The sequence below is a fragment of the Mastomys coucha genome, unplaced genomic scaffold (assembly GCF_008632895.1).
Source record: "Mastomys coucha isolate ucsf_1 unplaced genomic scaffold, UCSF_Mcou_1 pScaffold13, whole genome shotgun sequence".
NCBI classification, from domain to species: domain Eukaryota; kingdom Metazoa; phylum Chordata; class Mammalia; order Rodentia; family Muridae; genus Mastomys; species Mastomys coucha.
The window spans coordinates 85,059,336-85,075,477 of record NW_022196895.1 but is presented as its reverse complement, the minus strand read 5'-3'; the positions used below and the strand labels follow the sequence as shown (position 1 = coordinate 85,075,477).

General features: G+C 35.9%; 1 protein-coding gene across 1 annotated transcript in view; it reads left to right on the top strand.

The window, feature by feature from the left end:
• The window catches only part of Dok6 (docking protein 6), a 450,168-nt gene that overhangs the window by 348,725 nt on the left and 85,301 nt on the right, over window positions 1–16,142 (top strand). Inside the window, exon 7 of the mRNA XM_031366232.1 lies at window positions 4,282–4,399. Coding sequence (XP_031222092.1) covers window positions 4,282–4,399 — 118 coding nt within the window. The remainder of the gene's footprint in view (window positions 1–4,281; window positions 4,400–16,142) is intronic.

Here is a 16,142-nt window from a genome sequence, read left to right as displayed (position 1 = left end):
TCTCTGGTGGAATTTTTGGGGTCACTTAAGTATACTATCATATCATCAGCAAGTAGTGATAATTTGACCTCTTCCTTTCCAATTCATATCCCTTTGATCTCCTTTTGTTGCCTAATTGCTCTGGCAAGGACTTCAGTTACAATATTGAATAGGTAGGGAGAGAGTGGGCAGCCTTGTCTAGTCCCTGATTTTAGTGGTATTGCTTCAAGTTTCTCTCCATTTAGTTTGATGTTGGCCACTGGTTTGCTGTATATTGCTTTTACTATGTTCAAATATGAACCTTGAATTCCTGATCTTTCCTAGTTATGTATTCTTAAACAGTTTCTTACTAGATAAAACACAAAAAACAGCAATACAGCAGATTCTCCTAACAAAGATAACTGAAAAATGTGAATCAATGCTGTTTCATTTACTAAAACACTGTTAAAGGCAGATATGTTTTTTGTTTGTGTTTTGTTTTTTTCAACTTGATGAAGCTAGAACTATCTAGCAAAACAAAACAGAACAAGAAACAAAAACAAAGAACCTCTGTCTTCATCAGATTGCCAGCATCCAAATTTGTATGACATTTTCTTGATAAATTATTGATATGACAGAGAATAGGCCACTAGGAATAACCTGCCACCCTGGGCAGGTGGTTCTAAGTTGTGTATGAAAACAGACTGAGAAAGCCATAGACCGCAAGTCAGTAAGCAGTGTTTCATGGCTTCTGCTTTAGTTCCTGCCTTCTGGTTCCTGCCTTGAGTTCCTATCCTAATTTAGCTCAGTGATGAAGAATTTTAAAATGAAATAAACCCTTTCTTCCCCAAGTTGCCTTTGGTGTTTTACTCATGGTATTTATCAGAGCAGTAGAAAGCCCAACTAAGACAAATGGTCTCATAATTTTTCTTTTACATATATATGCAAATGTATAAAAAGAAACTTCTTTATATCTCTCTAATATAAATATTGTTTTCCCAATATGGATTTTTATACACTTTTTCTAACTACCATGATGTCTTCCAGGTCAAATTTCTTTCAGTTAAAAAATGACCATAGTATTTTAAGATCTATTTTTTACTTTCAGGCTTAAGTATTAAGTCTTTCTATCCTATTGTTGAATTCTATCACTAAAAGGAAGTTTTATCAAAAGTTTAAAATTAGAATCAACAGTAGTTTCTAATAAAAGTACTTGAACCATAAATGCATTGTCTTAGTCACTATGGCTATCCATTGGCTAATTTTTAACACATTGTTTAAAGATAATATGAAAATTAAAAATTATTTGAAAGAGCATATTTGAGGACATACAACTTCCTCATTTGGTTAAAGCCTCCTATATTAGTCTGGTATGGCAGTAAGAAATACTGTAGAATGGATAACTTAGCCAGCATAAATTTACTCTTTCATAGTTCTATAGGCTAAAAGTTCAAAGTCAACACTAAAAAGGTTTACTTTTTCTGATGACTCATGCTTACTTTGTAGATGTCCATTTCACAGTTGTGTCATGTCATGGCCTCTTTTTTATGAATATTATTCCCTTTCTTCTTCTTTTTTTATATTGGTTCTATTCTCTTGGGCTAGGGTTGTATCACATGGTCTTCTTTATCCTTAGTTAGCCTCCTCAAAGAACCTGCCTTTGAATATAATCATACTGGGATTTAGTGCTCCAATGCCCTTGGTGAGGACACACTTCACAGCCATACTTTATATTATGAATGGTGAGTAATGATGTCCAGGAAAACAATTAAAATGTACAGAAAAATATCTGTAAGCAAGTCAAAAAAATCCATAACCAACTTTAAGACACAAATGTCTCTTTCTACAAGTAAGTAGAAGGTAAAGTAAAGGCAAAGAATGAAGAAATTGAACATGGAAAGCATAGATAGCATGGAGACAGAGCACTATGGCAACAGGAAGTATGATGCCTCAGATGTTCAAGGAAAGAATTTCTGCTGATTTTCTGGAATTTCTTTTCAACTTTTACCATATGCTTATTGTGTTTCTGCGGTGCCCAAGACTGACCATTTGGTATAAGAAATATTACAAAATTAAAATATAGAAATAAAATCTCATTTATTAAATTTCAGTAACTCTATTTTATGAAAAATAATAAACTATACTAGATTAAGAAAAGAATAAACATTAGACAATAAACAAAACTGTGATTAATATGAATTCAGCTTAGTTGATGTTATTAATGAGCATTGCTGGTATCAATTAAATAACGATTTATGTGCTTAATTCAATGTTTTATATGAGAAGTTTGTTTCCTTTCTCAACAGTGCCATAATAAAATGAAACTTGATTTTACTCCTATACAGTAGCAGGAGATGAAATTTATCTACACAGCACATTTGATGGTATCTAAACATGAATCATTCTACTCATAGCTGTTTCCTAGCTGTCAGGGCTGCAGCAGAACTGGACATGTCTATTCATAACGAGGATGCTGCAGCTGCAGAAAACTCTACTTAATCCCAGCACAAAAACCACAATCTGTTGTCCTTCACATTCCTATACACACCATTATACATAGAAGGTGGGAGTGGGAGCATGAGTACTGTGTAAATGGAAAAGAGAACTTGAATGATTGAATTGATTCTTTTTATTTTTTGTTTTTGTTTTGTTTTGGATTTTGGGGGGGGGTTGTTTTTGTTTTTTTTGTTGTTTTGGGTTTTTTTTTGTTTTGTTTTCGAGACAGGGTTTCTCTGTGTGTCCCCATCTGTCCCAGAACTCACTCTGTAGACCAGGCTGGCCTGGAACTCAGAAATCCACGTGCCTCTGCCTCCCAAGTGCTGGGATTAAAGGCATGCGCCACCACTGTCTGGATTGATTCTTATGTATCATTTGAGATACATAAGGTTGCTCAGGTTATGTTGAAGTAACATATTCAAAGACCAAATAAACCATTTCTGTAATTTTTTTGTTACTCATATTTTTGAGTGATATAATCAGCTAACCTCAAAAACAATAGATTCAAAATTTAGCTCTCTTATCACAGAGATTCTCAGAGAGAATATTCATTCAATATGTGCAAAAGAATGATGCAGTAAAGAAAAACAGCTCTGCACAAAGGTGGGAGGAGGTATAAGGAAGAGTCTGAAAATGGCTCTCTTGTGTTTGTCACCTTTTCTTGGATATGTCACTCTGATAGGCTGCTCCTTCATGCCTTGAATTATTTGCCATACATTGGAAAATGCTGTGGGAAATGTAAATAATTCTCAACCTTTGAAATGCAAACTAGTTCAAAGGTGGCCTGTGACTGATTTTCCCCTAGGTATTTGCCAGTGTTCTTTCTATACTGGCAAGAATCCATTGGGATTCTTAATGCCCCTGTTAATGAGTCAGATTCATTTCTTAAGAAGTATTCTTCCCTTATATTTTTTATGTGTTTTGATATTTATAAACTTATGGTAGCACATGGTATGTGTGCGTGTGTGTGTGTGTGTGTGTGTGTGTGTGTGTGGTATATACACATATGTGACAGGGTGAACACCTGTGTGCAGAGGTGAAAGGGCTATCAGGTGTCCTACTTTACCACAAGTATCCCCTTGAGACAGGGTTGCTTACTGAACCTGGAGAACAATAGCAGACTAAATAGCCTCATGATCCTGCCCAAGTGTTCATCCCTGAAGCCCTGGGTTTACAGGAACTTACTTAGCCACCTAGCTTTTTAAACAGGTGCTTGGCGTCATTCTTGTGCAGCACATTTAGCTATTTCCTTTCTTCCTGACTTCTACATGTCACCTTATTTTCAATAATTTCATACATTTGTAGAATGAAATACGATCATAGTTACTCCATTTCCTCCTCTAAATCTCTCAATATACCCCCTGCATGACCTTTTCCAATGTATTCTCTCCCACTCTCTCTGTCTCTGTCTCTCTGTCTCTCTCTCTGTCTCTCTCTGTCTCTCTCTCTCTCTCTCTCTGTCTCTCTCTCTCTCTCTCTCTCTCTCTCTCTCTCTCTCTCTCTCTCTCTCTCTCTCTCTCTCTCTCTCTCTCTCTCTCTCTCTCTCTCTCTCCCTGTTTTGCTCTCACTACTCCCCTCTCTATTTCTCTCTCATGAAGTCTACTTTGTGCTGTCCATATGTGTATATCTGTGGATCCATCCACTGGAACATGGCAAACCTTCAATGGCAATTTCATTTTGACACAGATATCCTTGAATAGGGAATTATCTGGGTATCCTTAACATAATCTGTTTTCTGTCACTCACATTCAGTCCTTGCCATTTTAAAGGGATGATTGAGTTTGATATCTCTAAGAAGACCTAAGAAACATTTTCCTTCTCTTTTAGCTTCAGACAAGCTTGACTGAACCGATGACATTATCGAAATCCATCTCTCTTCCTCGGAGTGCATACTGGCATCACATTACACGTCAGAACAGCGTTGGAGAAATCTACAGCTTGCAAGGCAAGTAGCTTTACAGTGACAAAGCCTCACTGTCTGTCATTCACTTCCTTCTGTGGGAGAATCCTACAAATTTCTATGCATTTGCATTGATTTCTTTTCTTATATTTCCACTTATCAACTTTCTGAGTAAGAAACTTTCAGTAAGAACTCTGAAATTCACCATTACTTTTTAAAAGCTATTGTTTTATACATGCATGCTATTAAATTGTTCTAAAAATTTTTTGTGAGTGATAAGGAACAATTTGGCAGAAGACATTGACTAAAACATTATACCAAGCACATTGTGGAAAGCTGAAAGCCAAATGCTGAAGTTTGTGTTATTTTGTTTTACAAAGGACTTCTTTTTCAACATCTTTCATTCTTCCTAGTATTAAGATTCTGCTCAGGATCTGGTATCAGGCTCGATACTAAAATGCATCACAGGCTTACCCACAAAAGCTTTCAGGTGTAGCCAAAGTCTTATAAGGGGCTCAGTAAGGAAGGGCAATGTAAAAAAGGGTGGAGTGTAAATGCAGTGCCTTTGTGGTTTTCCCCATGACCACATAACCAACATGGGAATGGTTCGATGGATGAGGGAACCAGAATGGTATCAGACAACTGACTTTTAGCCACAGAATCTCTGCCATCTGCCTTTCTATCCTTTCTCTTTTGCTTTAATCAAATGCTCTTATCCTTCAAATAGAATATACACCTTGGAGAAAGTAAGAAACAAAGAACAATACTGAAATGCACAGCTAAAAATAAACTCATCCAACAAGCATTTATTGAGCACCTTCAACAGGCACCCAGTAAATACCTAGTGAATGCAGCTACTTAAACCATCAGTGGTTAGTTTGGTGGTTTTGTTTCATTTTATTTTTTTTCTTTCCATACCTAAAATACAATTGCATTTTATATTTTAAACAGCTATTTAAATGTACAGGTGATTTGACACTTGTACTTAAGACAGTGTCCTTTAGTGTCACTTATTTGGATAAGAAAATATTCAAGAGTATAAAGACTGATAGTTATGGAAAGCAAACAAAACTGAGAAGTTAAAAAATCAGAGACAGGGAACATGAAATATCGCATAGTACTCAAAATCTTGTCTAGAATGTTCCAAACTCTGCCTGCTCTTGGTCAAAACCAAACCAACCAAACAAAACAGACAGATAGAAAAGGACCAGGTGTGATAGAACACAGAGACACTCAGGCAGCAGGAGAAGGATCTCTGCAACTTTGAGGCTAGCTTGTTCTTCAAAGTGAGTTCTAGATAAGCCAGGGCTGCAGCATAAGAATGTGTTATTTGAAAGAAAAAGTCTGGAGAGGAAAATGAGTGATGTAGTTTCTCCTGTATCTATACTCATTGAGTGCCAACCACTGCCCTATAAAATAGTTTATGATCTTGTTTGTCTGCATTTATTGTATTAAGGTCAGAAAATGTGGTTTTTGGCTTCTTTGTTTTTGTTTTTATTTTTAAGATGCTGCAGATTGGTTTATATATATATATATATATGTATATATATATATATATGATATTTCACATACCAACTGCAGTTTCCCCTCCCTCCTCTCCTCCTAGTCCCCAACACACCTCCTCTCTTCCCCCACCCACATCCACACCTCCTCCATTTCTCCTAATTTCTACATTTCTCTTCAGAAAAGATCCAGTCTTGATGGATATCAACCAGCCATAGCATGTCTAGTTGTAGGCAGACTAGACACCTGCTCTTTTATTAAGGATACAACCCGGTGTGGGGAGAAGCTCCCAAAGACAGACAACAGAGTCACAGACAGTTTCTTCTCCGACTCTTAGGAATCCCACAAGAAGACCAAGCTACACAAGTGTAACATATATGTACATATCAGTCTATGTCAGGCCAATGCAGGCTCCCTGAATGGCAAGTAAGTCTTTGTGAGCCAAAAAAGTCAAGAAAACATGGTTTTAAGGTTTTAAATGTATATATGCAGATAATAATATTCTCTAGAGGAAACTGGAATATTTGACTCAAATAATTGATATTAAATATCTAAGTAAAATAATGTTAGGGATTAATAAAACAATTATATATTGTTGAAAACAATATATAAAGACTTTGCTTCATTTATTGATTTGGTTATAATTCAAGAAAAACAGTTGTTTTCACGACCATATAAATGAAGCTTTTTTCCAATGGAGGAGTTAATATTTATACTGAAAAGCAACTTAAGAAATAATTTCCTATAACTAAATTAACAAGGGTGAATTGAACTCTTTAAACACAGACAGACATTCTCTGAAGGATAATGTTTATTTGCATTCTAAAGTCAAGCTATTAAGTGTTTAAAGCTTTATATATTTTCTCCCTCTAATACTAATTTCTAGAAAAGTTAGGGTTTGAAATGCTTTATAATTACAATGAACAAACTATATAATGAGAAAATTACATATTTGACCTGGGTCAGAGGGTTCCCAGGCCTGTCCCTGCTTCTTCCCACTAGCTCAGGCGCCCCATAGTGATCCACAGCCTTTGCTGTATTCCATAGCTGTGGTGTAGGAGGAGGCCTCATCAGTCCCACTCAGAGTCCAGGCAGTGCTTGGCCTCTTCCTCTACCAGGAATGCTGGTATGCTTGATATGCTATTTCCTGATAATCTGGTTGTCTTATATGTTATTTATGCATATATAAATATATTTTCAATATAAATTCTAATTCATTAACTGTGAGTTGGATGTTGTACTGCATTTTTCATAGACTAATACACACTTCCCACATGGTATAACCTTGTTTTACAATTATATCATACATTAAAGTAGTTAGAATTACTAGATATTGAGGCAGGGAAAATAGGTAGTTAGATACAAACATGGGCACACAAGAGAAAGATAGATGGCACGTAACAATTATAGATATGACTAGGGACACTTGACAGAAATAATTTGTTGTATGGTAGCAGTCTACATAAGCAGGGAACAGGAATTCTTAGAAGTTTTCCTCATTGGTACTAAATTCTAGTGGAATTAGTGTTAAATAAAATTACTCAAACAAGGAATAAATTAAAATAGAAGCAATGAACTTCTGTATCCTTTTGTGAGCTTCTAATTTTAACAAATCTGGTTACCTTGCATCCCTTAGATGTGAACCTGACACGACATCATTTCTTTTTCACAAAGATGAGAATATACTTGGCTATTATTATGCACTTTGCAGACTTAAAACAAAACTCTAGTAGTATGAATGTTATTTGTCAAGTGTATCATTAAACTTACATGCATACAGTCTTCATATCACACTATTCTCTTGTTGTATAGTTTGTTAATATTTTGCATAACCTGACTATGAATTAACTAAGGTAATTATTGTACACTAAATAATAGAATCTATTCTATGTAAATTGTGTCTCATTGACTGTGAACAAGAAGAAGCATAAGAAAAGAGAGGTTCTTCTGATTTTACAGTTCAAAGAAATTCACCCACCATGTGACAAGGCACCTGGCTACATGGACTTCACTTGGAATGCAGAGCAAGAAGAGTCCTCTGAACTGGTTTCCCCCTTTTTTTCAGCACATGATCCCAGCATATGGATTGTTTACATACATCCAAGACAGGTCTTCTCTCTTAAGTACCTCTTTCTAAAAACATTGTCATGGGCCCAATCAGATATTGTGTTACCATGAAAATTCTAAACCCAGTAAAGACAGCAATAAAGATTAGTTATCATGTCAAGTAAGCCTCAGGTAAGATCTAGAAATGCAAATTTGTTTCAGAATTTTCTCATTATATTTTTACATCTGAACTATGAAGCTGTGGATCAACGTGAACTAAATTCATTGAGCTTTCTTTCAGAAAGTAAAGGAGAAAAGTTTTATGTGCTCCAAATTTAATAGATTGTGTTCATTAATAAACAGCACATATACCAGAGCTGAAAAAAAATCATGGCCTGAAAACAAACTAATCTATATTAAACTTACATAAAAGTTCGATTGCCTGTCAGCATCTACACTTTACACTTAGCTAAGTTTTGCTCTGTTCATTTCTTTGTCTGTTGCCAGACACCCCTTTAGAGACAAATATGTCAATAATGAGAAGCAAAATTTGACTTTGTGATTGGAGAATAAGTGCTGTAGAATAATCTGGTCTCGCCATGATACCCCCAGAGGGTGCTCTGACAGAATGAGATATTATGGAGTCTGGATCAAATGAATGAGAAAAGAAATCGTTAGCTTCTAACAAGTCCCTGCTGTTCTGAGTAACAGATAGCTATTTACCACCTCCACCCCACATAGCTCATAGTAGGTCAGCTTTGTCCACTTGTTTGTGTAGAAGTGAAGACTTTTTATTTCAAGAGGTAAGGCTGCTTAATTTGTATTGCCAGGTGACTTTTAAATCTATATTTAACCAAATTCCTCTCTGTCAAATGTTCAAGACACACAATACAAAAATGTTTTTTTCTAAAACCAAGGAAGCTTAAACTGTTGAAAAAAAGAAAACTTGATTTTGACCCTTTGATTCCAAAATTATTTCTAAAAATTACTCTCTAACACTGGGAGTAACTGGGACCAGCAGGACCCAGGAACTCAGGAATTTCACCACACCAGTGGCACAGGTTCCTTCTGGTCTGTCTGGGCCAGTGCCCTGAACAGACCTTGGGCGCAAACTCCAAACACTCAGAAGAAGCGCCACTCCCAGATGCTCTCACAATCACAGGAACCCAGAATCACAGGATCACAGAGACAGCTTGACTCTGAGGAGTTCTGACACAACCTGGATCACAGGTAGGACAGGCCCCAGTCAGATTTATCCAGGGCAGGTAGCACTAGAGATAAGCAGATGGCAGGAGGCAAGTATAAAAAAATAAGCAACAGAAACCAAGGTTACTTGGCATCATTAGATCCAATTCTCCCATCATAGCAAGTCCTGGACACGTCATCACACTGGAAAAGAAAGATTCAGATATAAAGTCACTTCTCATGGTGATGATACATGACTTTAAGAAGGAAATAAAAAAACTCCCTCAAAGAAATACAGGAGAACACAAGTAAACAGATAGAAGCCCTTAAAGAGGAAACACAAAAATCCCTTAAAGAACTACCAGGAAACACAATCAAACAAGTGAAGGAAATGAGCAAAACCATCCAGGATCTAAGAATGTGAAACAGAAACAATAAAGAAATCACAAAGGGAGACAACCCTGGAGTTAGAAAACCTAGGAAAGAGATCAGGAGTCACAGATGCAAGCATCACCAACAGAATACAAGAGACAGAAGAAAGAATTTCAGGGGCAGCAGATACCATAGAACACATTGACACAACAGTCAAATAAAACACAAAGTGCAAAAAGCTCCTAACCGAAAACATCCAGGAAATCCAGGACAAAATGAGAAGTCCAAACCTAAGGATAATAGGTATAGAAAAGAGTGAAGACTTCCAACTTAAAGGGCCAGTAAATATCTTCAACAAAATTATAGAAGAAAATCTCCTTAACCAAAAGAAAGATATGCCCATGAATATACAAAAAGCCTACATAACTCCAAATAGACTGGACCAGAAAAGAAATTCATCCCATCACATAATAATCAAAACACCAAATGCACTAAACAAAGAAATAATTTTAAAAACAGTAAAGGAAAAAGGTGAAGTAACATATAAAGGCAAACCTATATGTTACACCAGACTTCTCACCAGAGACTATGAAAGCTAGAAGATCCTGGACAGATATCATACAGACCCTAAAAGAACACAAATGCCATCCCAGGCTACTATACCCAGCAAAACTCTTTCAATTACCATAGCTGGAGAATACAAGATATTCCATGACAAAAACCAAATTTTCACAGTATCTTTCCACAAATCCAGCCCTACAAAGATAAAAGATGGAAAACACCAACATAAGGAGCAAAACTACACCCTAGAAGAAGCAAGAAATTAATCTTTCAACAAACCCACACAAGCATAATTCCACCTCTAACAACCAAAATAACAGGATGACTTTTTCTTAATATCTCTTAATATGAAAATTAGTATTACCAACATATCCTAACAGTTGAAATTCAAAAGTACGAGGAATTAGAAATTTGTTGGCTATCATCTGGTGGTCTCTCTGATTTGCCAATTGGAGAAATAGGTCCAATATTGTACAATCCATATACACTTTCTTCTTGTTTTACCTGACAATGTCTTGCTGTGTACCACATAATGGTCTTGAAATCATGCTTCTCCTATCTCAGCCTATTAGTAAGATTATTTGATGTTTTTACACTATTCTATGGTTTTCAGAACAGCTTACCTATTTCAAAATTATTTATACAGCTAAAAGAAAAGTAGACAATTTAACCTGGGAGGTGGTTTGCAAGAGAACAACAAAGAGGGAGACTGAATGCTTTGCTTGATGTTTGTAACTATTGTACCAATTTTGAAGAAGAGGACTTTATAAGTTACTCCTTCTCTGAGATGAATGCTTGTCAAAATCATCACAGTCATTGAACCAGATTCTTTTTCTCACCTAATATCTATGCCACCCTCCAAGCAGAAGCATTGTTTACTGAAACAGTTGGTGAATGACTTCATAGATAGACCATCTTAATACACACACTGTTTCTTGTGGACTGAGAATGAAGACAATCACTCAAGTCAAGTAGCTTTGAAAATAGCAGGAAATCTGTATCCAAATTCGTGCCTACAATTCATTCCTTGAGGCAGCAGAACTGTCAACTCTTAGTTTAGCTACTATGGAGGTAAAGTCCTTTGGTGATATGAAGGTCATTGAAATACAGCCTTATTACAATGAACTCCAATGTCTAAAAATTGTTCTTATTTGGGGCTTGTACCACATTAATAGCCAAGATTTTAAGCTCTATTAAAAATAAAACAAAAAAAGCAAAAAAATTACTCTCTTAATAAACTTTAAATTTACTTGTATATGTAGGGAAGAAAGAGGGAGAGAGAAAAGAAAATTAGGGAAGATTGAAGGAAAGGCATCAGTCTGCTACTGGTGACTTGGTAACAGTTCTTATGAACAAAAGCTTCTTCTAGATGCAATAATTTCTATTAAAATAAAGGTAAAGAGAAGGAGAAAGAGGAGTTGGCAAGGTTGGGAGGCAACATTGTTTTTGAGCACAGGCATTTTCTATTGCTAGTCATTAATTTAGTAAGCATACAAACTGTTCTGAAATACACTAAATCTGTCCCTTTAACCTGTTAGCTCAATTTCTTCATTCTTCATCTGCTGCTTTTCCACTGAGATTATCTTTTTTTCATAAGCTGTAATGAAAAAGGAGCTGAAAGGGTCTCAGATAAAGTGTTAATGAGGGGGTGCCATTCTTAAATTTTTGATATACATAAGCTCTTATTTTCATACAAAATTATATGGGATAGGTACAGTTTGCATTGTTTCTGAGCAATTAGAACAAATATGATTGAGGCTCCATCTTATGTAAAGGTGGGAGCTTTAGAAGTTCTGCTTTCATTAACACCAATTAATATCCAAATGCCAGCTCTGAATTGCATGCCCTCTTCTGCCCTCTGTGTGCCTGTAATTAAGCTACAGACCACCAGTGTCAGCACCGAAGCTTACCTAATTACACCAAAGGCATTTGATGCTCATGGAAAGGGCATCTGTGGCTCCAATTTCTCAGAAGGACAGGACAGAAACACACAATTACAATTAGAGATAACCTTCAGAAAATACTAAAGAGAATTCCAGCATAGACTTTGAGGTGAATTAAAGGCTTTATTTATTCTTCAGTTATCTGTGACCCACTGTCCTTCTTTAAATGCTCATTCAGCTTTAAATTTCGATTCTGGATAATTTTCCCATTGATATTTTTCTGTTTAAAATATACCATGACTTGTTTTCCAGATTATAAAGTAAAAGCTTCTTAAGCTTAAAAACTAATACATAAATTTGCAGTCTATATTGCTTCACTCCTATGTTCAGATTGTATGTTTTCGGAAGGCAGGACAGTTAGAAGTAGCTAAATACATCAGTGTTCCCCACAAGCACCAGCATGCTCCTGCCAATTGAGTAACAGCTCTTCGAAATATGACTCATCTTCTGGAAGCAACACTTTTTGTCTACTAAACCATATTTATGGAAATTTATTGCATATCCTTACCTTAATAGAAGTAAGTAAAAAACAAAAAGTATCTCTTGGCATGTTACAATTTTGAGATAAATGAATAAGTTGTATCCTAAAGTTGACATCACAAAAATGCTCAAAATATTCCCAGTGTGAAATGTTTCCTGTTTCCTGCAGTCATAATTAATCAGCCTCTTCCCTGCTCTCTGGGGGTCTAATACATAACTTATATCAATGTATTTGCTTAAGCCCTGCTTCATCTCTTGGGTCGTCATCTAGTGACATTGTAGATGGTTTCCTTTTTATGCTAAGGTGGGAGATCAATTTTGTAAAAGAGCACAATCCATTCCTGAAATTTGAAGTCAAATAAACTTGACTTTAATAGTAAATTTACCACTGTTAAGATGTGAGACTTTGGGTAATATACTTAACCTTTCTAAGCTTCATTTTATTTGTCTCTAAAACAAGCATACTAGAATACCTACCACATTGAATAAATAGGATTATTTAAGGCAAGATATTAAATAAGTAGGAGTGAATGTCGCTACATTAATATAAGTTAAATTCATACTAAGAAGTTTCTCTTTCTCTGGCAGCAGTGTTGCTACTTGCTAACAGTATTTCTAATTTTCACTTCCAAGTAGATTTAGTTTCCTTTATGCATAAAGAGTTTTCTTCCCCCAAAGGCTTCATAAAATCTCATATTGTGAAAAACATTCTTGCCTTTAAAATTCTAGAAACACTTTTGAAGCCTCACCTACCCCAGGATTTTACAGCCAAAAATTAAAAATCAGTCTTGAATCTTCTTGGAAACATTTTTCTTCTCCCCATCAAAAGATTGCATTCCTTTCCTGCCTTAGGTCATAAGGTCTGATTGCCTAAGGAATCTAGAAGCTCTTGGAGCCAGTGAGCGCCAGAACCTAGTTTTCTCTGTCACTGAACAGAAGCTCTCTGCATACTGCCAGCCTTGCCTCACCAGTTTCCAGCTAAAAATCGAATGTTACTTTATTCTAGATGGTGAGGGGCCTTTTGGGGAACACACTTCCTCTGGCAGGCACTCCCTCGATTGGATTAATCTGACACTGCGGACCCTATTCTCAGAAGCATCACATTACTGACTATACCAGAGCTGAACCTCAAGATGAGATGGCAGAATTCTGCTGGAATAGTACAAGACATATGCTGAAGACATGACATGAATCAGGTCAGACACTGAATCAGTTTTCAGCAGATATAAAAGATTAAGAATTTCCAGGTTTTCTATTTGATTAGCATAATCCAACAAAAATTGCAATAAATTATTTTATGATTTTAATTCAAATGAAAAATTTAAAAATTAAATTTGCTCTAAATTTTATTTCTTCCCCAGCAAACTTTCCACACTGAATTATTTAACTACAATAAATATAAGTAATACACATAGTCAATGTCAATTGAGTTTTATGGAAATTATATATATTGCCTTTGGTTTATTACATAATGCATACATTATTACATTTACAAAATTAAAATTGCGTAATAATAGGATATAATAGTAGTTCAGGGGAAGACTAACATGGCAAGGGTAGTTATATAGACAGAAGCATGTTGTCCTCTGAGAGGCTCCACCCAGCAGCTGAGTCAGACAGATACAGACACCCACAGCCAAACAATGGATGGAGCTTTGAGACTCTTATGGAAGAATAGGAGGAAGGATTGTGGCTCTCAAAGAGGATAAGAACTCCACAGGAAAACCAACAGAGTCAACTAATCTGGACCTTTGGGGTTCTCAGAGTCAGAACCACCAACCAAGAACATACACAGGCTGGACCTAGGCCTCCCTGCACATATGTAGCAGATGTGAAAGCTTGACCTTCATGTGGGTCCTAAATAAGTGGAGCAGGGATTATCCCAGAAGCCGTTGCCTGTATGTGGGTTATATTGTAGCTGAGTTGCCTTGTCTGGCCTCAGTAGCAGAGGAAGTGTCTAGCTTCACACAGACTTGAAGTGTAGTGGGTAGGGGAGGGCATACCCAGGGGTTCCTACCTGCTTAGAGAGGAAAGGGATGGAGGATGGGGGAAGAACTGCAGGAAAGTGGAAGAGGGTGACCACAGGGAGAGGAGCAGTGAGCGGGATGTAAAGTGAAAAAGTAAAACAAAAAATTAAATTAAATTAAATTAAAATACTTCAGCTTTTTTGTCATGTGTATATACTTAGTACTCATTCATTGATCACTTTGCATTGTGTCATGAAATTTAATCTTCCTATCAGTTCTCTGACAATGGTACAATTAGTGTATCCATTTTACAAGTAAGAAAACAAATGAGCAGAATTTCAAAAGAACTCCTTTAGGACAAAGATGTGAATTGTCAAACAAGCTGGCTTGATTGTCTCGCTTGTTTGTGGCTCTGTGACTAACCCCAGGGTTCACAGAACTAAAGACAGGACAGAATAAACATTTATAATCGCCATCCTTCTGCATGGGTACATTCTTTCTGAACCATAATCAAGGTTTACAACAATTATTTCTCTGAAGAGCAGGCAACAGCTATTCTCAAATGGGCTTTAAATGAGACTACCCAGATGGAAGCCATCTAAGCAATTTGTGGAAAATCCTTGGTGTTTAAAGATAAGTTCTGTATGGTTTGGGCATCGCTCTGATTGTGAAACAGTTTAAAGCACATTGTATATGTAAAGTAGTTGGTATGAACCTTGAGGGTTACAATTACTTTTCATTATTACCTTTCAGGCTTTTAACTAAGTTTGATGGCAAGTTCAAATGTGTTCCTCTCCCCAACTTCTTTTGAAGTGTCTTATTTTGGAGACTTCAAAAATCATTCTCCAATCTACACTCCTTTTTATTCTATTCACTTTTCATCCTGTTGCATAATTTCTTCCTTGTTTTAACCACTAATGCTGACAAAAAAAAGTGTCTCCTCATTGTATTCTCTTTTGCCTTATGAAGTGGCTTCTCTAGCAAAGGTGAACATGCTCTCAAGCTGTAATGCCCTTACATAAATATTTCTTTTGTGCTGTCTGTTTAAAAGTAGCTATTCTAGTCTTCAATAAGTCTTGAAAAATCTGGCAAAATAGCAAAGAATCAATATATAAAATTTAACTGAATATACTCCCACGTCTGCAGGCAGAAATGATTATGACTAAATTCAATTTTTGGAGCCTTAAGGACTGAACAACTACGGTATTACTGTATTATTTGACTTTCAATTGGTAAAAAGCCATTTTTGGGTCTAACTGAACTACAGCCTGTAAGCCACTCTAATAAATAGCCTTCATATATATATATATATATATATATATATATATATATATATATATATATATACATATTCATATGTATACACATATATATATATACCTGTATACACACACATATGTATGTATATACACATGCATGCAAACAAGATATATATTTAGATAGATAGGTAGATAGATAGGTAAATAGATAGATAGATAGATAGATAGATAGATAGATAGATAGATAGATAGATAGATATTCTACCAGTTCTGTTCCTCAAGATAATCCTGACTAATACAGTGACCCAATCTTTCAGAATCTTCTTTTCTATTGGTTTTTCTTATTACCGTTATAAACACTTCTCATAATCCTTGTGTCTTTTAACCTTAAGACTATGTCCATTCTTCTTCTTATAGCCAAACTATTATTGCATCACTCTAAAAGATGAGCAGAGAAATAGATAACTGATTG